The sequence below is a fragment of the Salvia hispanica genome, chromosome 2 (assembly GCF_029641045.1).
Source record: "Salvia hispanica isolate PSC_SH4W2 chromosome 2, Shi_PSC_v1, whole genome shotgun sequence".
NCBI lineage: Eukaryota > Viridiplantae > Streptophyta > Magnoliopsida > Lamiales > Lamiaceae > Salvia > Salvia hispanica.
Window position 1 is genome coordinate 17234390 of NC_142693.1, and position 23178 is coordinate 17257567.

General features: G+C 37.6%; 2 protein-coding genes and 1 pseudogene across 3 annotated transcripts; all 3 read right to left on the bottom strand.

Annotated features, from left to right (window-relative positions):
* Positions 1-9754: 9754 nt before the first annotated feature.
* Positions 9755-14452, bottom strand: ALE1 (PA-domain containing subtilase family protein). Its single transcript, XM_048084561.2, has 9 exons — positions 14289-14452; positions 13034-13573; positions 12737-12832; positions 12137-12206; positions 11756-12038; positions 11268-11608; positions 10937-11204; positions 10522-10794; positions 9755-10330 (listed from the first exon to the last, which is right to left on the bottom strand). Exons 1-9 carry the CDS (start codon positions 14450-14452, stop codon positions 9921-9923), a joined length of 2445 nt encoding a protein of 814 aa, XP_047940518.2. The 3' UTR covers positions 9755-9920.
* A 715-nt stretch (positions 14453-15167) lies between these two features.
* LOC125217264 (chromatin remodeling protein EBS-like) lies at positions 15168-16992 on the bottom strand (annotated as a pseudogene). Its single transcript, XR_016136053.1, has 5 exons — positions 16788-16992; positions 16176-16518; positions 15888-15956; positions 15684-15798; positions 15168-15362 (listed from the first exon to the last, which is right to left on the bottom strand). The product of XR_016136053.1 is annotated as a chromatin remodeling protein EBS-like (transcript).
* A 2187-nt stretch (positions 16993-19179) lies between these two features.
* LOC125202579 (plant UBX domain-containing protein 4-like) lies at positions 19180-21516 on the bottom strand. The gene is made up of 4 exons (XM_048101000.2): positions 21261-21516; positions 20246-20534; positions 19836-19931; positions 19180-19746 (listed from the first exon to the last, which is right to left on the bottom strand). Exons 1-4 carry the CDS (start codon positions 21407-21409, stop codon positions 19363-19365), a joined length of 918 nt encoding a protein of 305 aa, XP_047956957.1. The 5' UTR covers positions 21410-21516; the 3' UTR covers positions 19180-19362.
* Between the last annotated feature and the right edge of the window lie 1662 nt (positions 21517-23178).

Sequence of the window (23178 nt, forward strand, 5' to 3'; positions counted from 1 at the left end):
GTTGGTAATATTTGATAGGTTAGCAGCTATTCCATGGATTCAGTGGTTGTACCCACAACAAAAAAAAATGATTTTTATTATATTTAAAGACTATCCAATCGTAACATGTGCAGCTTAAATGTGCAACTTCAAAAAATAATGTCGCAATTGAATGGAACATAGTATAACTTCCTAATAACTATATATCCAATCGGACAAGGTGCTGCTCAGTTTTTAAGATAAATTAATAACAAGATGCAATCTAGGATTGAGTAGTGAAATTATTTTAGTCATAGAGGATTGTGACTAAGGGCATCCGCATCGCGTCTCGATGCGGTCCCTATCTCGTCTCGACGAGACGAGACATCATCGAGACGGCGATGCGGCATGCATCTCGTCCCGAAGCGACGAGCCGTCTCGTCGCGTGACGCGTCCCGAAGAGGCTGGCCTCGAGCTGGCGAGACACGCGCCTTGGCGACGTGGCGTGCTCCGGCTCGTGCGTGACGCCCACTCGCCGGCCCGCGAGTGGGCATCGTTTATATCCGTTTAAAATATTTTTTTTGTTTTTTTTTTAAATCAGGAAAATTCGAAAATAAAATAAATTAAAATGTTGTAATTTTTAATTTTTGTATTTTTCAATATTGTAATAAAAATTGAAAATTAAAAAATTAAAATTAAAAATACTCCATAGGATTTCAATTATGTATTTTTCGTATTTTCAGATGTTGTAATTTTTATGGTTTTTAATGATTTAATGAATTATTAGTATTAATTTAATATTTCAATGAAATATTAATTGAATTTGTTGGAAATAAAAATAAAAAAATGAAATTTAATGAATAGTTAAGGGATGAGATGATTAAGAGATGGATGGATGTAGGTGTTGTCTCTTAGTTAAGAGATGAGGTAAAAAGTACAGTGGGGCCCATGAATAGTGAAGAGATGAGACGATTAAGAGATGGATAAGAGACATGAATGCGGATGACCTAATTATCTTATGATTATTCATCTATGATTTAGTTGTGAAGTTGAATCTCATGAACCAAACACACTACACATTTAATCTCGGATACAATCTTGCAAACTGAACACCTCCCGTATAACTAAGTACTCACGTGACTTTTAAGTCAATGTTGGAGGACCAAATGAGCTTAATCAAGTTACTAGCTATCAATGTTTTTTTATTGTATATGATGCTTAAATTGAATGAAAATATAAATTTTATTGTAAATATGTAAAAATAAATTAAAGTAACAATATATAACCAAGTTTCTAGCTATCCAAAGGTTTTTGCCGTATGCATTTATTTCCAAAAGAAATTAATTGGATCAATAATTCAATTCTCAAATTAAATAAAAAAATCGAAATGAAACAAGTGTAGAAATGTAAAAATGTACGTGTAAGAGTGAGCATTTGTTGCATGAAGCTATGGACCAAGACACTTAACTTTTCTAATCTGCTTTATTTTCATTGAATTGTTTCACAGGTTTTTCTTAAAATATTCCAAATCCTCCAATCATGATTTATCCACAATTACGGAATGTTTCAAATTTTTGGGAGTATAAAATATAAAAATTTATGCACGCGTACGAAATATCAAGAATTTTTTATAGTCAAATGAATTATTAAAAGGGGTAACTGCTTTTAAAGTCACTAACTTTCCATGAATTCCTGTTTTTCCCACGAATTTTTAAAAATTTGTGTTATGTCACAAACTTTATTCTCGGTTGTCATTTTTCCATGTCAGGTTTTCCGGTCTGATTCAAACTGTTCGTTGCTTATTAAGACAATGTCCAAATTCTTTTATCTTACTATCGTTATCTTCATATTTGAAATAGTTTCGCGTGGGTACCTTGTACGCCTCAATCGGAACTCTGATGAAGAAGTTATGGTCATTTGATGAAGGTTGCAACCTTCTACTATCATAATGGCCATAACTTCTTCATCCGAGTTCCGATTGAGGCGTACAAGGTACTCACGCGAAGCTATTTCAAAGACGAAGATAATGATAGTAAGATAAAAGAATTTGGACATTGTCTTAATAGGAAACGAACAGTTTAAATCAGACCGGAAAACCTGACATGGGAAAATGGCAACCGACAATAAAATTTGTGATATTACACAAACTTTTTAAAGTTTGTGGGAAAAACCGGAATTTATAGAAAATTGGTGACTTTAAAAGCAGTTACCCCTATTATGAAATAGCTTGCATCATTCCAAGCTTCTAACAATTTATAAGGAGTAATATAATTAGATCAAGTATTCAATGCACATTCACATAAAGACCAATAGGCAATAGGGATGATCATCGTTTAACATGTCACATACATTTTGTACGAAATTTTATTTCTCAAATTGATTTCAAATTTAAATTTGCATGAGTGACTTCTTTTTAGATGAATGTCTAAATATCTATTTTGTTGAATAGTAGTAGTAGTACATTTCATCTGCATCGATGGTGGACACAAAATCGAGATTTGAAATTTTTAGTTGACACAAACTAAAAATAAAAAGTTAATATTCAATAAGATGGAGAGAGTACATTGAAATCAAATGGGAATTTATGAACTTGGGTGTGTCTTATTTTACATGAGATAATTATTAAGTTTCAATCACTCGTGACAGAGCATTTCAGCTATTCATCCCTTGAAGTGGAAAATTATACTCCTATCTAGATTCTATAGTTTATGTCAAGGCTACTTTATTCCCATTATTTAATAGGAGTACCTATTTTTGGCTGCCCATATAAATGCCATTATGCCACTATGCTATTTTTTTGTCAAGCATGCTTCTTTTGATTTTCCAGGGTATACAAATTTTCAACGAAAGAAAAATTAGTGCCTGATTGGTAGCTCTTATTAAGGCATAAAAATTCCAAAACCTTTAAAATTGCATCCCTTTTACAAACGTATCTCCTGTTTGGTAGCTCTAGGAATTGTCGGCAAATCCGGAAGAAAAACTTCAGATCTTCCACAGATTCGTACTGATTTCGGCGATTTCGCCAATTCCTTTTCTTCGAAAATCTGTGGTATTAATTTTTGCTGAATCTCCACAAAGTCAATTTTCTCTTCTTACCGATTTTGCCCTCCAACGACTCGGCGACGCAGACGTTGGTACCCAGAAAGAAGAAGCCAAGAAGGCCCAGATTCGTTGCTCTATAACCGCAAATTCCAGCCCCCGCAGGTATGTCAATGTTGATAGGTGTAATATGATATAGCCATTGTTGTCGGAGCTTGGGCTACGGACACTTTTTGTGTCACTATCACCAAGAAGGACATCTGTGGTGTCTTCACAGTTGAGGGCTTCTTCGATTTGATCTTCTGTGAAGAAATCTTCAACTGTGTACGCAGTCATATTTGGGTCGGACTCGTCGGCCACAGATGCAGCCTTATTATTCAGAATGTTATCTGCCTGAGGGCTTCTATAACCATTTCTTCTGTATGTCGAGGAAGAAGAAGGGTTGAAGGGGAGATGTCTAACACAAAGCAGGGGCCTTTTAGTGACACATGAATGTGTACTTTGCTTAGCTGGAACATGTGGGGGTACCATCCCATAGTAATAATCAATAAAAAAGAGTGAACCAAACTGCATACAAGCCAATAATTGTTTTATCAAATTTTGATAAAAACTTTATCTGTAATTTTAAGAAAATATTTTTCAAGCTACCAATCATGCCCTTAAAATACAAAATCTTCATGGATAATCATAAAACAATTGGAACATACTAGTTGACTAATTTAGCCTATTTTTATTTAAAATTAGTTATTACCAACATGTGTAATTACTATAGCTTATACTACTATCACATAAGGAGTCATTTGGTTATCAAGATGAGTTTATAATACATTCGGGCATCATCTGAGTTTATAATGAGCAGCTATCATGATTCATAATAATCTGGCTGTTTGGTTGGATATTTCAGTTAATCACATTATTCTCATCCCTTCGTTTGGTTGATTGTATTGGTATCGGTAGTTAAGTTATTAAGACTTTTTTGCCCCTAGGGTTTTCCACTTATTTCTGGATTGTAGCATATTAAAACCGCGCCTCCCTCTTGGATTTTCATCAATTGCGCGCTGAACTTTCTTGGGAGCAACTTTCTGTCCGACGGCGGCGACGGCATAAGCTCATTCACGGTTAAGAACCACCTCTCACACAGGTTAGATACTCCGAATTTGTTGTATGAGTTGTGTTCACTTTCAAAATGGCAGCACGGCGAAGGGCAATTGGGACAAAAAATGCGTTAATCGGGCACGCCGTTCAATGCCAGCAAATAATCGCAGCAATTTTGGCCGATAATTATCAGCTGAAAAGTAAATGAACAGTGTGGGCTTTGCTTTTAAAACCGGGCCAAAAGATAACATACCTACGTAACCAAAAACTAGGTACCGTGCAGATAATAATTCTAATCTGGCTGAAACTCATTAACCAAACGTCTCCTAATATGAGTCTTGTCACGAAGTATATACATTTTCCTTGGGTTCAGATGGTAGACGCACAATACAAGAAGAAAAGTTAGCAAACAAGAGTAATATGTTAAAATTGTGTCCCATAATTAATAACAGCATTATTTTATATTCACGTTCGTCTCCTTCAAGATGATTCTCTTTCATTTTTAGTTTATTTCAGTTAATACGATTAATTGCGTAAGATTGCATCAGATGAACCTAAAAATTGAAAATAAAAGGAGCTTTTAGACTCATTTTTTACCCATGAGTACATTTATATTTTAAATTAACAATAGAAGGGGAAGGAGCATTAAAAATACCCAGGCAAATATTGGATGATAAAGTTCAACTTACCAAGATATTTTTTGGGGATATGAGATTTTAGCATTAGATATTTCTCATAATAAAATCAAAAAAGAAAACATGACAAAAAAAGCTACTCCCTATTGATTGATAAATAAAAATGAACTAAAAATCAAACGAATCATTTTAAATTGATTTTTTCTCATTTTCCACACTATTTAAGTATGAGGTCAAGAAAAAGGAACTGCTTGCCGTGTCTAATCAGTAGAATTTGGCTTTGAGCGTGATTTAAATAAAATATTTTTTTTTCATACTTATAATAAAAGACAAATAGTGTTGAACAAAAATGTATGGTGATAATTAATTAATTATGTTATCTCTTAGATGTGGCAAGCATTGTTGGGCCGGGTGATATCTACAACTATTCCCCCAACTTTTGTAATTAGATTAAAGAAATGGTCTTACTTACCTACTGAAATTCCATCGAGAATGACTTTTATTGTGAATTTATATAATTATTTTATAGCAATATTTTTATGAATAATAGCATTCAAAATAATAAATTATTTTTATGAAAACAAAAATATTATTTTATGCATCTCTTCGTATTGATGGATACTAGTATCAAATTATGGGGTAAATGGGCTATTGTAGGGCTTACTTATTGCTAATGTTGGGCTTACCGAAAATCAAGTCCAAGTCCTACAGTAAGAGAGAATGTATATTTAATTCATCATTAACAAAATAAAATACTACTCCCTCCGTTTCACTATAGATGAGTCATTTTATCAATCCGGAAAATTTCTTCATAGTTGAGTCATTTCTTATATGGTACTCCCTCGTCCCATTGAAGATGACTCACTTTCCTCTTTAGTTTGTTCCAACTAAGATGACCCATTACTTAAAATGGAAACACATTTATCTCTACTTTAACTCTCTCCTCTCAACACACAAAATAAATTTGCATAAAATCCCGTGCCGCCCAAGAAAGGGGTCATCTTTCTTGGGACGGAGGGAGTAACTTTTTTTTTCTCTTTCTTACTTTACTCTCTTTTACTTTATTCTCTCTACTTTATTCACTTTATACTTTATTCTCTCTACCTTTTCATCTCTCTTACTTTTTTATCTATTTATTTAACACACGCAATATTCATTTCTAAAACTCCGTGATGAAAAGTTTCGCCTCAACTATGGTGAAACGGAGGGAGAATAACTAATACTAATCGAATACTAATATTGTCACGACCGTGCTTTGCTAAGGATAGCATTGCTCGGTAAATCATGACCAGGGGAGGGAATTAAGAAGGGGGGATAGAAAGGGGACGAAAGAATTTACAATAAGACATGCAAGTACTTCTTCATAAGATAAAAGAGGTTCACAAGACAACGAAAGATCATGAGGATTTAAAAGAGTGTTTAACATAGGTCACTCGTTACTGATCATTGTTCCTATGACCCATTAGTACAAAATACTACAACATAAGCACAGCGGAAGGAGTTGTAACCATATGGTCATGTGTATGAAGACACATGCCACGAAAATCCTACAAAAGAGATGAGACGACCACCAACTCCACTCAGCCACCAGTTCATCACTTGCTCAACCTGCACATTTAGAAATACATGCAGGGCTGAGTACGGGGTACTCAGTGAACACATTGCCGAAAGATACACATATAAGAAAAAGTTATTATCATGCCATCACAGTAACACGCGGGGGTTTTTCTTAAAGGCCCGAGCTTACTAAGTTCATTTTCATAAAGTTCGCTTGATCAAGCTAAGTTCATTCCAACAATCTGCCATATCTGATGGTTCATTGTGTGTCGGGAAGGTGGCCACCTTCCACGATCACATTGACCGGCCAACCCTTACGATGACTCACGGTCCATTCCTTTGTGTACACTAACTCGAATAGGATCTTAGTCCTATCGGAGCCGAATTCGATTCATTCATTCATTCATTTGGCATCGCCAAACAGATAGGCATCATAAATCAAACAATTTATGGCACGATAACCTTTTTAAAAAAATAAGTGCGATTTTATCAAACAAAAGTCATTTTATATATTTGATAATTTTATCCACACTTAATGTGTTGGATATAAAGCCCACCTCAAAGCTTCCAAATGAAAAGCTACAAAAGTTTGGCCTTGGAAATCAAACTCCGCGAACACGCCCTTCTTGAAATAGTATAATGATTTAAATTAGTTTTAAGAACATACATAAGGTGCATGACATGAAATGATCCTACATGGAGTATGCGTCCTATGTTCGGGGGTCGACCAAGATAACTTCATTCCATTTTTAAAAAATGGATCTCTATTTTATAAGAAACCTTAAAATAATTAAATAATTATTTGGGAGAGAGTTCATTAAGTTCATACATTCTTAACTTCAAGAAATTTAATTAATTACGAAAGATAATATTATAAGATTTATTATTTAAAAACTTCCAACAAATCAAGCAATATTAACCCAAAAATTTTAAGAGGAAATGGTTCATTTTCTCACTTAGAAGTTTCACCTTTTCTCTAACTCTTTGGCCCATACTAGAAAATTAAGAGACCATACTACTTACTAAATTATTTGGCCCAAAGAGAGGCCCAACCTCTAATTTAAAAGTGGAGCTCTATCAAAACACTCAAAATCAGATTTTTGAACAAAAGGGGGCGCCTGCTTCTTCCCCCCCACGTCTCACACCTCTCTTGTTGGCCACGGCGTCGCCGGCGAGCGACGCCGGCCGCCGTCATTCCCTCTCGGCATCACTCATTTCTAAAACTCGGTCTCACGCTCTCTCTCTCTCTCTTGGTCTCTGCCTCAACTGCTAGCGTTCAGTCGTCGTCTCTCGGCTTCCTTGGCGTCGCCGGCCAGCGACGCCGGTCGTGCTCTACCCCACGTCCTTTCTCTCTATCTATCTGGGCTTCTCTCTTTTCATCACCCCCATACACGCACACACTCTTACACACATAGGAACACACTCACATTTCTTTCTGTGGTTCAATTTCAGTCACCGAGCTCACTGAGCGAGTGGAGGAGAGTGCAGCGAGTTGTCCGGGCAGAGGGGGCAGTGTTGGGCTGCTCGGGACAACGCAGCGGTGCCCGGTCAGCGACCGCGAGGTCACGGGAGCATCGTGGACAGCAGCTGCGTGGGCAAAGGGGTGGGGTGTGCGTTGGTGTGTGTGTGTGTGTGGCTGCCGCGAGTGGCAGCAGCGGTAGCTGCCCGGCAGCCACGGTATTGGCACCGTTCGGGCAGCCCGGTGTTCTTCTAAGTTCACTAAAAGCTAAGTTTTAAATATCTCGAGCTCAACGTTATTTTCCATGTTTATCAAAATTCATAGTTCTTGATTGCTTAGGTAAAGAGAAATATATCCATGATTCTTGACTCTTTGCTCAAGGAAGTTTGTTCAAGAAATTTGTTCACAAGCATGAATATTTTTCCTACGTTCACGCCATACAAGAAGGTGGTATTTAGCATGTAAAATTCTAAGTGCACATGCTTGAATGTGGTATGAAAATGGCCATGGAAAACAAGAATTTATAAGGAGAAAAGGAAGAATACCTTAAGGAAGAGAAATGAAAAAGTGACGGTGGTGATAAGACTTTGCTTCCTTGCTTAAAAGATTTTACATTCTCATTAGAAGGAGAACTTTGATGGTAAATGTTTTGTGTGGTGAAAACAAAGGAATTATTAATGGAGTGATGGTAGTATTTATAGAGGAATTGAGAGCAAGATAATCCATGGTTAAAAAGCTTGATTCATGGGTGGAGGGGTATTGTCCAAGAGTTATGGACTTTTTGCCATAAGAGGCAAGTTGGCTAATCAATCTTTCAAATTACTATAATTGGTAAGAATATTACATCTTGTCGCTTAAAAAGACGCGAGCCGTCATTTGGAAAACGTGAGCCGCCGTTTGATTTGCGTGTTTGATGTGATTTGATTTCGTCGATCGTCTCGTCTTGATTTAACACGCTTCTTATCCATTCGTGTAGGTATCGGGATTCAAGGCGTGACTATTGCGCAAGATCCGAAGGGCATGGAGAATAGTTTATTTTTAATTAATCTTTACTTAAACATTGAACTCGTGTACGGACTTTTATTTGAAACTCGGTCTTCACAAACGGACTTTTATTAGAGCAAACTTTATATTGAAATATTACTATTTTTGTTTACTACTCAAAATATACTTCACAACGATTAATCATAACGAGAAGTAAAAGAAAATTAGACGCGAAACTTATTTATATATAGATCGATTTTTTTTTTCTTAGTCTTAGGGTAAAAAAAGTCGGGGTGTTACAAATATAATAGAAAATACTAATATAATAGAAAAGAACTGTCCTTTCTGCATACTTTCCCCGGTTCTGTTGCTATCGCGGGCTTTACGTAATCGATCGGATTAGATAGATATCCCTTCAACACAACATAGGTCATCGAAAGGATCTCGGAGACCCACCAAAGTACGAAAGCCAGGATCTTTCAGAAAACGGATTCCTATTCGAAGAGTGCATAACTGCATGGATAAACTTACACTAACCCGTCAATTTGGGATCCATCCAATTCGATATTTTATTTTCCTTGGGAGGTATCGGGAAGGAATTGGAATGGAATAAGATCGATTCATACAGAAGAAAAGGTTCTCTCTTGATTCTGTACCTATGGGATAGGGATACAGGAAGAGGAAAAACCGAAGATTTCACATAGTACTTTTGATCGAAAAATCAATCAGATTTATTTCATACCCTTCGTTCAATGGTCAAATTCTACAGGATCAAACCTACTACTTGAGATTTAACTCAACATCACAATTTTAGGTGTTCTAATTAAACTTCTAATGTGGGAATTTTAGGTGTTCTAATTAAACTTCTAATGTGGGTGACAGAATTAATTTGAAATGCATTTTGTTATCTCACAATTATTTCACGTGCATAAATTTGAAGACATTAATGAAAATGTTGCAGAAGCAATGCCCAGTATGTTATTGTTTAACTTTTAATTTTACAAAATAAAATTCATAAAAAGCAAAGTGTTCGTTTCTGTAAGATTTTATTTATTCTAAGAAACAATTATAATTGTTGATGATACTGCATATTCCATGTATAATTCCATATTTGAATTCAGTTGTGAATTTTTCCACTGTTTAATTACCTGGCTCCATAGTATGATGGAGAAGCGCGTTTCGGTCTAACTGTCTTAGACCGAAACGGGCAAGATCGACAATGGCATCCGTACAATGTGATTCAAGCTCCCCGTCATAACAATTTCGCCAAAGGCGAAATCATCGAGAGCCTGCGTCACCGCAAGTCTGATTTCCAACACTTGTGTTGCCTCAGGAGCTATGTTGAACCACGGTGGGTCCACACTCACCGTCACTCCCTTCGGTGGCACCACCGCACACACGTACGTCTCTGGCTTGCTCGCCGCATTCTTCACTATCCTGCGCGTTACTCGCGCCCCAGAAAGCGCGGTTATAGTCAACGAAGGCTGGTTTAGGTCGGACGGGTTGCTGAGAGAGCCGGGACACGTCCCTCCAGTCGCAATTCTGACTTTCTCCGGATCAGCATCCGGAAGAGAGCACAGAAAAGTGAGGTAGTCTTCAAATCCTGTTTCAAGATATATAGTCAGAATGTGGAAGCAGAGAAACAATGGCGTGGTGTAAAAAAGTGTTACAGCCAACAGAAGAACTCATCCCAAAAGACTAGCCTATTAGAAGAGATAGCCCATTTAGTCTATCTACCCAACACCAGTTGTTCTGACAACCGATGTAGGAATTGAGTCCGTAACAGAAAGATACCGGCAGCAAACACAAGTCCAGGGTCTAGGGCGCGAGGGGGGTCAACGAGGCCGGACCCGAATCCAAATGGTGCAGCAGGGTACACCGTGTTGGCAGCAAAGCCTTCCGCCATTATGGGATCACCGCGGTTGTCATGCTTGGTAGCCGTGGTGGACATGGCTGAGGCGATCATCGATGGAGTCCACGAAGGGTGGTTCTGCTTGATTAGTGCTGCTATGCCTGCTATGTGTGGCGTTGCCATGCTCGTTCCAGATATCAGCGCGAAATTGTCACCTGAAAACAATATATAAATGTTGTCCAACTCCAATTAGTTTGAGGTGTGACTGACCCGAAAATAAATCTGTGCGAGTTTGACCCAAAGCAGACAATATCGACAGTTCAAAAAAACTGATAAAAAGAACACAACAATAACTACCAGATAGGATGGGGTTCATAATACTCATGGGGCTCCAGGCAGCCCAAATTTGGTGGCCCGGGGCTAAAATATCGGGCTTAAGCACATCAGCCGGACTCCTCTTCTGGTCAGTGTAATCGGGTCCCCTGGAAGAGAAACGGCTTACAACGGGCGCCCTCTCTGTGTAAGAAGCATTTCTACCCTCGCTTATACTTGCCCTGCCATTGTATCTTATTGCCTTCCCTTGTCCATCTCTCGTCGTTTGTTGTTCGTAATATTGAGATACGATCTACGACACACAAAGAAACATCATTTCGATTCGTGTTTTTATGTTAGTATACACTGCACATACCTGTGCATCACTAGCTTTAGGGATCATGATCCCAGGAACAGAGAAGGGGATAGGCTCTGCTATAAAGTCTCCATAGCTCGGGTTGGCAACCAACACGAATCCCATGAACCCGAGAGACCTTGCAGTTGCTATAACGGCCGTGAGGTTAGACGTTCCGTTGTAGAAACCAGATGAAAATGTGCAGATAACCACACTCCCTAAGACCATAATAGGATCCAATGCTTCCGGGTATTGACACTCTTCCGTATACTGTGGAGTCATAGGAAATGCGCCGTTAGCCCTTACCGCGTCTTTAGCCAGCACCAGCCTATATTGAAGCAATCCATATCCAAAGCTAGCACCTGATCACATAGCATATTTTTATCTTAATAATTGAAGGTCAGTCTGGTAAGATAGATAACTCATCTGTTTTGGAGTTATATGACAAAAAAATAATCTAAAATGTGGTTTTGTTTATTGTGTATTGTTTATTTATCTTTCCTACGTACCTGACAATCCGATGCCACTGATTTTTTTACCGTTTCCGAGGATGAGAGTGCCGGGGTAAGTTCTGTCTGTGTTGGAGGCGGCCACACCAAAGGACCAAGGGCTGTAGGAGACGACGGAGTAAGGAGCAGGGCCTTGGTTGCCGACAGCCTGAGCCACAAAAACCCCGGCCTTGCGTGCTGATAGCATGAATATGTCAAATGCGCCTAGGAACGTAACTCTGTCGTCTGGTGGCCCGTCGGGTCCGATTGAGAGTGATAGGACATCTACTCCATCCAACACTGCCTGCACCTCATTTCAACTTGACCATTTCAGAAAAGAAAAAAAGTTCAATTTTTGAAGGAAAATGTATTTGTAGATGATAAAAAAAATAGTATTGTCACCTGGTCAATAGCAGCAAGTACATCTGCTAATGTTCCCACTGTAGGATAAATGGCCTTATACATGGCTATCCTGTGTGTTGGACACAAGAAATAAGCAGCAGCCATTGCACTTGCACTATTATAAATTTATTAGCAGCCATTACACACTATTACTTTAAATTTATAATCGGTGATTAATTGAAGTACATAGTAACATAACTACTTCAATTCTTAAATAATTTGATCAATTGAAGTTAAAACAGTGATTATTAATGAAATCATAATCAACCTAATATTTTTAATATTGCTAGACATCTTCGGGTAAGTGATACTCCATGCCTACGTTCAGCAAAAATAGTCTTGGTTGTGAACGACACGAGTTTTAATGCAAAATAAGAAGAAAGAGATTGAAAAAAAATGTGACCGAATGGTTGTTAGTTGAAAATGAGACTCGCCTCAATTGAGAGAAAAAACTTATAGTACTACTATAGATAGAAACTAATTTTGGTGGACGAACAAAATATAAAAACAATGACTATTTTTCATGAACGGAGATAGTATATTTTATCAATATATCATATCATCTAAAGCAAACGTTTACGAAATGGAATTTCGTCGAACCTGGCACGCGGTGCCATTCCAGAGGCCCGACCGTAGAAGAAGCCATCCACTACCACTGGAACTCCATGATTCCCCGCAGCCGTCGACGCCACATGACTGCACACAATGACACAAACCTTCATCATTTCCTTCCTCCTCCAACCTCATTACGCACACTGTTAGTATGTATTGAATCTGTATAGTTTGTCGCTAGCTGAACTGGGTTCTCGCTGAGCCCGTAGTCTGTGCCTCTTTACGTTTCTGTTTGTCTCGATTACACAATTGCTCTTTTCTGTCACAACACACACACACACATACCTGCCATGGCCAACCGCATCATAAGGCGACATAAGATCAACGGCAGGATTCAGCGTGGCAGCAGCCCGAGCCCCCGACGCGAAGAACCTCGCAGAAACGATCTTCCCGTTGCAAGAACTCATCGGAAACAGAGGCCCTCCGTCACACGATCCAGAAAACCTAGTGGCATTGCTGCTCCATGGATTCAAGGGATCATAGGCAAAGCTAGGGTGGATAGGGTTTATGCCGGAGTCCACAAAGCCTATCACAATCCCATCTCCTGCGTTTCCCTCTCCTCCTTGCTGGCTCCAAACCGTGTCTAACCCTAGAAAATCAGGGGTGTAGGTTGTCATGAGCTTGGCTCCCTTGTCCTTCTCCACCAGCCTCACTCCGTGGGCGCCTTTGAACTTCTCGGCTTGCGAAGGGGTCGTGTGGAGGGCAAAGCCGTTGACGATGTGTTTGTAGCTGTAGAGCTTGCTGTAGCTTCCTGCTTCCAGTTTGCTCTGCAGGAATTGGTCGTGGGACTCTACCAACAATTTTGCATGGCCCTTCGATGCTTTACTGTCAAAATTGAAACGTGACAAAATTAGTTTCATTCATTATTTGGAAGTTGTTCTCTTATAATTAGAGTGCTCATTCTCTACTAATAATACTCTCATGAATTTTTTTATCTCTCTTCTACTTTATCAATTTCGCACTAAAAATGACAAGAATTAGTCAATTTTTGTCATTTTTATGCGCCCCCAAAACAGTATTGTTTCATTTTTTTTGTTATTTTGCTCTATCTTACACTTTCTATTTATGAAAATATTTTCACTACACATTGCATTAATAATGATGTGGATCTCACTTCTAATAACACTACTTTTCCATTTTTCTCTCCTACTTTACAAATTTTACATTAAGCATGTACCGTCCCCAAATGTCTATATTTTTAGGGGACGGATAGAGTATGTATAAGTTCAATTAGAATTTCTAACTTTATGTGATTGAATTATGTACCAAAAATTGTTCATTCATCAGATTGACATACATATGGATACTAGTAACAAATAATACGAATGAACAACCATAGATTTTCTAACATTATGTGATTGAAGAAAATTGTGGATACTAGAAGTGGATTCACCTTTGTGATTCAATCAAATGCTAAGAACAAATAACACAACGAGTAAGTTTTCTAACACACAGTAATACAGTATCAATTAATGAATCTAGCTTGCTATTTACGCTTCATATCATTAGATGATAACAAGAATGATTAGTAAGTAGTTACCTGTTGAGGCGAGGCTTCTTTGCTTGTTTATGATGTGTTTTTTCATGGAAGGCAACGGGCTCGCCTTCGAGTAAAACTAGATATATGTCTCGATCTTCAGCAATGGAAGAAACGATGCAAACAGCAAAGAGAATCAAAATCGGAACTAATTTATAATTCACCATCTTGTTTAATGACTTAACATGAATTTTGAGGGTATGTTATATTGATGTTGTTTTTATGTAATTTGGTGATGAGCAAATGCTGACAGTAACGAATTTAAACGGTTTAAACACACATCATCAACGTGAGTAAAGATTGGTTGCGAGGGAAAAAGCCAAAATTTAATGGAGCAAATGTTTACTTTGTAGAATTTTGAAAATTAAGGGTGTGTTTGGTCACGCTATACAAACGAGTTAGTATAACAAAATCCATGCTTCATAGTGTAGAAATTGGTGGAATTCTCGAATCACAGCTCATTTTTTGGACAAGTGTCACCATATTCCCTTTTCTTATGCGATTTAAATGCTTTTGGTGAAAAATGAATTCTTCAATGGAACCATATCTTATTGCAAAACGCAAAACTCTCATTTTTAGATAACACGGATGTCATTTTTAATTCTTTTGTAGTTTATTTTGAAAAATTAAATTTTAAAAATTTTGAGGTCATTTTTAGGTGGCTTTAGATTATCCTTTCTAAAATGAACTAAATATTAACTAAACATGACATCCGTGTAATTTAAAATGACCTATGTGTTTGTTTTGATTTTATGTTCTGCATTAAGATTGAGTTATTCATAGATTACAATCCGATTTGTATATTCTCAAAGATAATTCGGAGAATGTATATACATCTGCTCCCCTATACTAATTGCTTCAATACAATCAGAATGTAATCCAGAAACTAGCTTCAATAGTAATAGTATAAAATTTGGAAAAGATAAAGAAAATAAAAGAAGAAAAAAAGTGGCCTCTCCTACATTACAAGAAGCCAGTATTGTCACCATGACGTGCGACCTTTAAATTTCTGTTCATTTATCAATAAAAAAAGAGGAAATATTGCACGATTTACTTTTTCTGCCGTTTGGGCCTTGCCTGCACCATAGAAAATGATTTAGATGTTGAATGCTGAAAGAAAAGAAACAACCAAGATCAATGTAATAACTAAGATAGGCTTTTGCACATAAGAAACTAATTCAACAAAAGCCAACCATGTCTCACTTATGATATTTCCAATTTAGGAAAAATAATAAGCTAGACATTGTCACCAATAATCACTAATCCCCAATGTGATTAGTCCAAACCCTAGACAAGTAGCTAAATTACACATTTTCAATTTTCACTATTCTCTTAAGCTCATAAGAAAATAAGGCAGCAGAATATGTTGCAGCAAATCAAACAAAGTAATGATCAGACCTCGCGGTTCGCCACTGCAGTGTCGAGAGGCTTCTTCAGCGTGTGTTCGGAGCAGACAAAGCGATCCAACTGCTTCACCTGCTCTATCGTCCGATTAATGCATGCCGGGTGAAACCTGCACCCTTATCCCATCCATTAGCCACTAATCTCTACCATAACTAGACTTAATCATCATAATCATATAGTACATGGAAATCCACTTACCAATCCTCACACTCCTCACATTGTATCATCAAAGCATCTGGATTATATGGCATCTAACATTTGCAATACCTTTCAATTGAACACATAACAAAATTCAGGATAAGAGAGTTATTTGACATAAAATGTGCCTTCTTATCATATTCTGTCTTATCTCATCTTCCCTATCAAACGACCATTAAACTAATAAATGAATGAGAAAGTAATTTGATGTAAAATGTGCGTTCTTATCATATTCTGTCTTATCTCATCTTCCCTATCAAATGCTAGTAAATAGTAAAGAATACTCACAATGCGACTGTATTTTGCAAGACAAGTCCGGAGGCGGCTCTGTATTGGAATCGACAATAGTAATCCTCCGCGGTAGCATCCTCGAGCTTGGTGTAATCCTCAAAGGTATGGACCGTGCATTTGGCTTCGATGGTGTTAGCACTCTGAGTGTCATAGTGATCCGACAAGAACAGCTCGTTGGCACCATGAAACTCGAGCCTCCCTCCAACAGATTCCTCCGGCCTGTAATACCAACGAACCCTAACGATCAAATTGTTGCTGCCGTCCGCCTCCATCTTCACCACGCGCGCCACATAAGGCGGCGTGTTGCTCTCGGCCGCCCGCATCAACACGCAATCCCCGGCTTCGAAATCCAATCAAAAGGCACAATAATTCTTTTCATAACTTGAATGAAAAAAAAGGTTTCAATATTATACTACAAAACATTGATCATTCTCATTACAATTCCAATGAAATTATTTAAATTGCAATTATGATCCGAATTAAACACCATCCATCAGCAAACAACATGCATATTTACATAAATTAGGAACATATATGATATATCTATCAGTTAACAATACATAAACATACACAACTATAGAATAGAAACATATGCATATAGATACATACCTTGAACCATTTTGTCTGTGCCTCTGATGTTGTAAAAATGAACATCTCTATTACCATGTTTTGTTCTCCCCATCGATCATAAAGAAGGTTATATTGCAATAAATTTCTTTCTATTTCTCTAAATATTATTAACAAGCCGTTACCTAATTGTCATTCGGTTTGTATGGAAAAGAAGTTTTACAAAACCCTGGATTTTTTGGGGTGTAATTTGCGATAAAAGAACCCTAGAATTGGAATACATTTTAGACCAGGCTTTCGATCGGTTGGAAATAAAATTATTGAAATTTAATTATTTTGTGAAATCCATTAATTGATTTAAGATTTCGACAATTTATTGCCATATATTTCTCTCGGATTAATACGTCCAAATCCAATTATTTATTGGACTAACTATAATCTATAATACTATTAGTCCAATATATAATTGGATTAGGACACCTACCATGCTATGTGTGGTGATTGTGAATTGTGATTTGAGACTCATTCACTGAAAAAAATGGTTAATGATAATCTAATTATTTAATTTATTGGACTAACCTAGATATACTATAATCTATAATATTATTAGTCCAATATATTATTGGATTAGTATATGTGCATGGTGATTGTGACTTGAGACTAGGGAGGTCAATTCAACCCATTAGTATATGTGCATGGTGATTGTGACTTGAGACTAGGGATGTCAATTCAACCCGAAATCTGTGGACCGGCCCGAACAACCCGGTAATATTAGTGGGTTAGGGTTGTAATTTTATTACCCGAATACAAAACGGGCTAAACGGGTTGGCCCGAATGGGTTGGCGGGTTAAATGGGTTAGCTCGAAGGGGTTGCGGGTCGGCCCGATGGGTTGTGAGTTTTAATTATAAAATTTAAGTTTTAGGAGTTTTTTATATTTTTGAATCCTCAAACTTCACTCTACACAATCATTAGTCTTATTCAATCTTCATTCTACACTTTTCCACTCGATCCCACAATATCAGCTTTCAAGTTCCATCTCAACTCATTATTGCACTGTCCCATCTTGCCACTATGTCTTACCACCACCAAAGCCAATCAAGACAAAATTAAAAACTAACCCATCAAAATCTTAATATATTTATCATTTTAATAATGATTCATGTAAGATATGATTTTTAATTTTCATAAAGAATTAGTTACGAAAAATGCCATAATAATGACACGAACACAAGCTTTAATTGATATTATAGTTGATCGAGATGAAAGGCTTCTTTTCAAGTATTATTGAAGAAAACTATGAAAATTTGAAGATGTTATATGATTCTAAACTAAAAAGAAAAAAGTATCTAAAATTTAAAATCATTTTAATAATTTTGATACAAGAGATTATTTTCGAAGGTTTTTAGGCTTGAATAGCCCGATGGGTTAGCCCAAAACCCAACGAGTTAGGGTTAGGGTTGAAAATTTATGACCCGAAAAATTCATAACCTGAATGGCCCGCACCCAAATAGCCCGGCGACCCGAGTGGGTTGGCCCGAACCCGAACGGGTTAGCGCAATTGACATCCCTAAGTGAGATCCATTCACTAGAAGAAACGGTTAATAATATTTTTTTATGTAATTAAGGACGTATAAATAAATATACCAACAACTTTTCAAAAAGCATTATAATTGTCAATTCCTCTTTCAACACCAATAAATGTACACTATCTTACATTGCTGAAGCTGGATTTTGAATCGCCAAGAGCCCAAGATGATATAGATGCAAGGCATGTTTCTTTTCTCATTTTTAAAGAGTATAGATAATAGTTCATTATCTACTTCTATAGTGCCATGAACCCTCAGCTTATTTGATGGGTGAAAAGTGTTTTATCAATTAGGTTGTGTTTTATCGTCACATAATTAGCAACATCATACCTCCAATTAACTTAATAAGCATTAATCAGATCGTTGCACTTGTTTGATTAGTATGACTGATCCTATTGATAGTGTAAGAAGTGAGTCCACATTCAACTCTTAAACATGAATAATTAAAGGATAAAGATGGAATCTGAATCTAGTGTATGGGCTATCAATGCTCTAGTTGGCTAGCTCCAAATCTGTTGGGAGCGGTTACTACTTGTATGAGCTGCATATATAGCTCATTTTGCTTGTATCTAGTTAGTTAGTGAGTCAATCAATAAACAAAATTCCTTTTCTCCAAGAAACTACTCTCTCTTCTTCAAGATTAGTGTGTGTTTTATGTGAATTACAGAGAGAACACCAAAAAGTGTGTGAGCCTTGTGTGCTGAGTTAACATATAGTTATGTTAATTAACCAATGGAGTACTAGCTAATATAGTAAGGCCTTAATCCTATATATATTTATTTCATATCTATACATGGACACCCAATTAAAAACATAAAGTTAATGCATAGTGATGAACAAGAGTGGCTTCATAATAATGGGAATGACGTATATATAATGATTCCACAAAAAAACCTTGAAAGACAAATGCAGTGATCAAATAGATTACAGAAAATCCTTCAATTGCTTCATAAGCCAACCTTACTTCAAACTTTAGACTTTCTTCTTTTATAGAAACAATTTTATAAGCTCGATGATACCTACGGGGCGCTCAGAGTTTCTGAACAACGACCGAGTTCAACAACCCGGCTTGTTCAATTGTCTGGGTGAGGTCAGTGAGAACCTTGGGAGGAAATCCGACTGTCTGCAGCTGATACGATCGTGTACCCCCAGGCCGAGATGCATCAATGAAAGAGCGAATATCAGCTATCGTGTGGTGGTGATTGAAGTGTGCAACCATTCGGGTTCCATCAGCAAGCCTGAGTTGAATCGAAGTTGATGGCAGTGATTTATCTACTACGAGGCCTTCTGAAGGGGTCGGGGCACTAAGGAGGGGAGCAGCAGCGGTTGTTGTCTCAGGAGCAGAGACGGTTGCAGAGCTGCTTCCTAGAGTCCTGCCAATTCCCTGAAACGGAACGCTGCGCACTTCTGGTTCCTGTCACAAGATACACGTTGGAAAAGTGTGGAAGAGACGAATATGTCTCCGTTTTAACATATCTGAGTTCGAGATTCATGTGCACTTACAGGGCGGTTTTCATCCCTCCTTATGAGATTGACATGAACAGAGGATCTCCTGTCGGCCGGCTCCAGCTCTTTCGGGCACTCGGATTTTCTGATGCTCTGCAATGAAAATCATTACCGCAAAGCACATATGGTAAGCTCATTCACACATCATGAAATCCCAAAACTCAATCTCACAATTCTACTTTGAAAATATGGAAATCAGTTCCAAAGTGGATTCATGTTGTGCATTCAATCTGAGACAGCCATTTTCAGTGAATACGAGAAACGTGCAATAACAAAAGGAGTGACACGCAATCATGAGGGCATCCTAATGACGAGTTCCAAGAGTAGCTTCGGCATATCGACTACCTAATAATAGTTAAGCCCTAACATTCAGCCCTTTCTAATGTTAGTATCAGTTTCCCACTTACCTCAAGAAAAGAAGCATTTTCAGGATCATCCAATCTCCTCAAAGGGCCATCGTTAATGGTGAAACCATTTCTCCAGAAGACAATGTTGTGCACCACCGACTCGGGCTGCTGTGGAGCAGTTGGTACAGTTTCACCAGAAAGCAGCCTTCCTGTCCCTGTGAAGCTTCTAGAGCTCGAAGATGGCTGAAGATTCTCCAAGGGGCCTTGTGTAGCCCCCAGCTGTCGAGCTTGGTCAAAAATTGCATCAACATCATTACCACCCTTGGACGGATCTTGGACAAGCATACCACTGAACATAACATAGTTAGCGAGATAAAGAGTGACCAACTATACCTAACCGAAAGGTGAAATCTTTGTTGCCAAATATTTGAATCGAAGTAGTAAAACTTGAACTTGATCACAAGCTATAAAACCAGATCATTTAACCCGCAAACTCACATAATTATATGCACTCCCACATCACATACATATCAATGTTAAAATCACATAATTAGTAAGATAAAGAGTCCCAACTATACCTAACCGAAAGGTAAAATCTTCGTTTTCGAAATCGAACAAGGCATACACCGAAGAGATACATTAGAGTCGAAGCAGTACAAACTTGAACAAGATCATTCAACCTAGAAACTCACATAATTATATGCACTCCCAACACATTCAATTGCTTCGGCTTCGCACAGGAATCAAACAACGGATCACTCAATCGAATCAATCAATTGATACCATCAAAAGCAGCATAAAATTCCAAACCACAATACCAGATCCCACCACTACCACTACCAAACATCACAAACAAGAGGGAGAGTGAAACATCCCTCAAAAAAATACGTTCTTGAAGTGTAAACACACGAATTCAAAGGAATTAAAGGCTTGAATAAAGCGCTTCAAATCCAAAATTGAATAATTGGTGATGAGAAAGCAAGCGTAAATTCAAAGCCAAGGCTAATTCACAGCTCAATTAGGAGCATTTAAAATTAGGGTAAAAATTGAAATGATGGGAATCACGAGAAGGAACCTTTTCTCCCCGCCGGTGTAGTATTCCTGGGGGCCATCGGAGTCACTGTCGGAGTCGTGAGCCGACGGGCGATTGAGGTCGGAGAGAGTCCGGATGCCGCCGGGCCGGCTGGTGGAGGGTTTTGAGGGTTTCTTGTCGCGCGAAGCCATGGCTCTAGCTTTCGATTAGTTTTTCGTTTAACGGTATTGGAATTGAATTTGATTGAGCGAGAGAGATGACAGCGAAACAAGACGAAGAGAAAAGAAGGAACTAGAATAATTTCTTTTTTATTTTATTTTTTTCTCTTAAAAAAAAATAGGTTGGCATGAAGCAGAAGAAATTATGGCCTAAGAAACCCCTAATCCATCATGCATGAACCAAATATTTATATTCTAAAAATAATCTCTTCTCTGAAATATATGTTCTCTATGCATATGTTGAACTATCATTGACACAAAATCTTGATCTGATTGTTATATTAGTTATCTTGAAACAATTCATAATCACTGCAATCCCAAAAACATTATCACTTTCTACTATCAACTTATGGACACCCTCTTTTTCTCATTCCTATTTGTAAGTAAGTGGTGATAAGATTTAATATGTCAACTCATATTTTATTGTTGTGCGGCCCCAAGCTAATCAAGACATTTATTATTTTGTATATTCTAAACAAATACGAATTGATTATCTTAGACCGGATGAAGTATCGGATATGTAACAACATCATACTCAATTTAAAAAATGGATGCAAGAAATGATCACTCGAAAGGTTGAAATTGTAGATAAAAGTTGTAATATCACATCAATAGGATTATAGAGCAAGCCATATACTCCCTCTTCGTTACATGTTAATTGAGTCATTTTTCTATTTTAGAAAGTTATCAATTATGGCAAAAAGTAATTTATCTTACTTACTTTATTATCTATTCATCTCTATTACTTTGTTCTCCATCCACTTAACATATTATTCTTAAACTCTGCGCTGATAAGAAATGATTCTATTAACGAGTAACAGAGGGAGTATTGTATACACATTTGGCCTAAGCCGAGCACGACTTTGGTGTACCAAACTTCCACCTAAAAATAACGAGTGCAACACAACTAGAAATTGTATTATTCCATTGTGTTAATTATAGAGGCTATAGCTACAGTTTTATTTCAACTATATAACGTTTATTTTATTATTTAGCCATAGTAGTTGTCGAAAAATACCAAAGGTGCCAACTCATTTCCAATGGTGTAGGCATTTGTGTTATTACCTAGCTTTGCCAACTCTCCTAAACAAAAACCAGCATGGTCCATTTAAAGCACTATTTCAACGCCTTATTTGTGCATTAAACACTGTTGAATACTTGGACAAGATTACAAGCTAAAACTCATTATTAATGGTCAATTGATCGAAATTTAAAATAATCAAATAATTTCAGTCCCATTCAGTTAAATTGGAATATTGGATTGTAGTTGGCACTATGCATTCTGAAAAGTGAAACTTTTTCTCTAATGGGTGGGCCAAAGCACTTTCCCTTTTAAAGTAGTGCCTCCAAAAATAAGCAAAATACACTTTCACCATCTCCACAATGGACTATACTTTTCAAGCAACCAAAACCAGAAATCCCCTCCGATATACTTTCGACGGCCACTTCTCACCGGATACTCCACGGGATGACTCGTCATCAGAATCCCGATGCTCAAACTCGAGCTTCCAAGTGATAGCCGACAGCATGGTCCGAATGGAGACTGCCCGGCTCGAGATGATGAAGAAGAGGGAGATGGCGAGGCTGGACGCTCAGAAGCAGCAGGCTGAGTTGGAAGTCGAGATGACTCGGATGATGTTGCAGACGCAAGTGCATATTGCTTCGACCGTTTGCCACACCAGGAAGAGGAAGAATAGCAGTGATGGAGGTCTACTTCTCACTCTGCTCCTCTCTAATATGCT

Bases quoted from the DNA above. Each gene is read 5' to 3' on its own strand.
- ALE1 (XM_048084561.2), bottom strand. From the start codon at position 14,452: ATGGTGAATTATAAATTAGTTCCGATTTTGATTCTCTTTGCTGTTTGC. The intron at 13,574-14,288 runs GTAACTACTTAC...CAATTTTGACAG, and splicing joins AAGAAGCCTCGCCTCAACAG to TAAAGCATCGAAGGGCCATG. The intron at 11,205-11,267 runs GTATGTGCAGTG...TGTGTGTCGTAG, and splicing joins CTAAAGCTAGTGATGCACAG to ATCGTATCTCAATATTACGA.
- LOC125202579 (XM_048101000.2), bottom strand. From the start codon at position 21,409: ATGGCTTCGCGCGACAAGAAACCCTCAAAACCCTCCACCAGCCGGCCC. The intron at 19,932-20,245 runs GTAAGTGGGAAA...TTTTCATTGCAG, and splicing joins AAAATGCTTCTTTTCTTGAG to AGCATCAGAAAATCCGAGTG. The intron at 19,747-19,835 runs GTAAGTGCACAT...ATCTTGTGACAG, and splicing joins GGAGGGATGAAAACCGCCCT to GAACCAGAAGTGCGCAGCGT.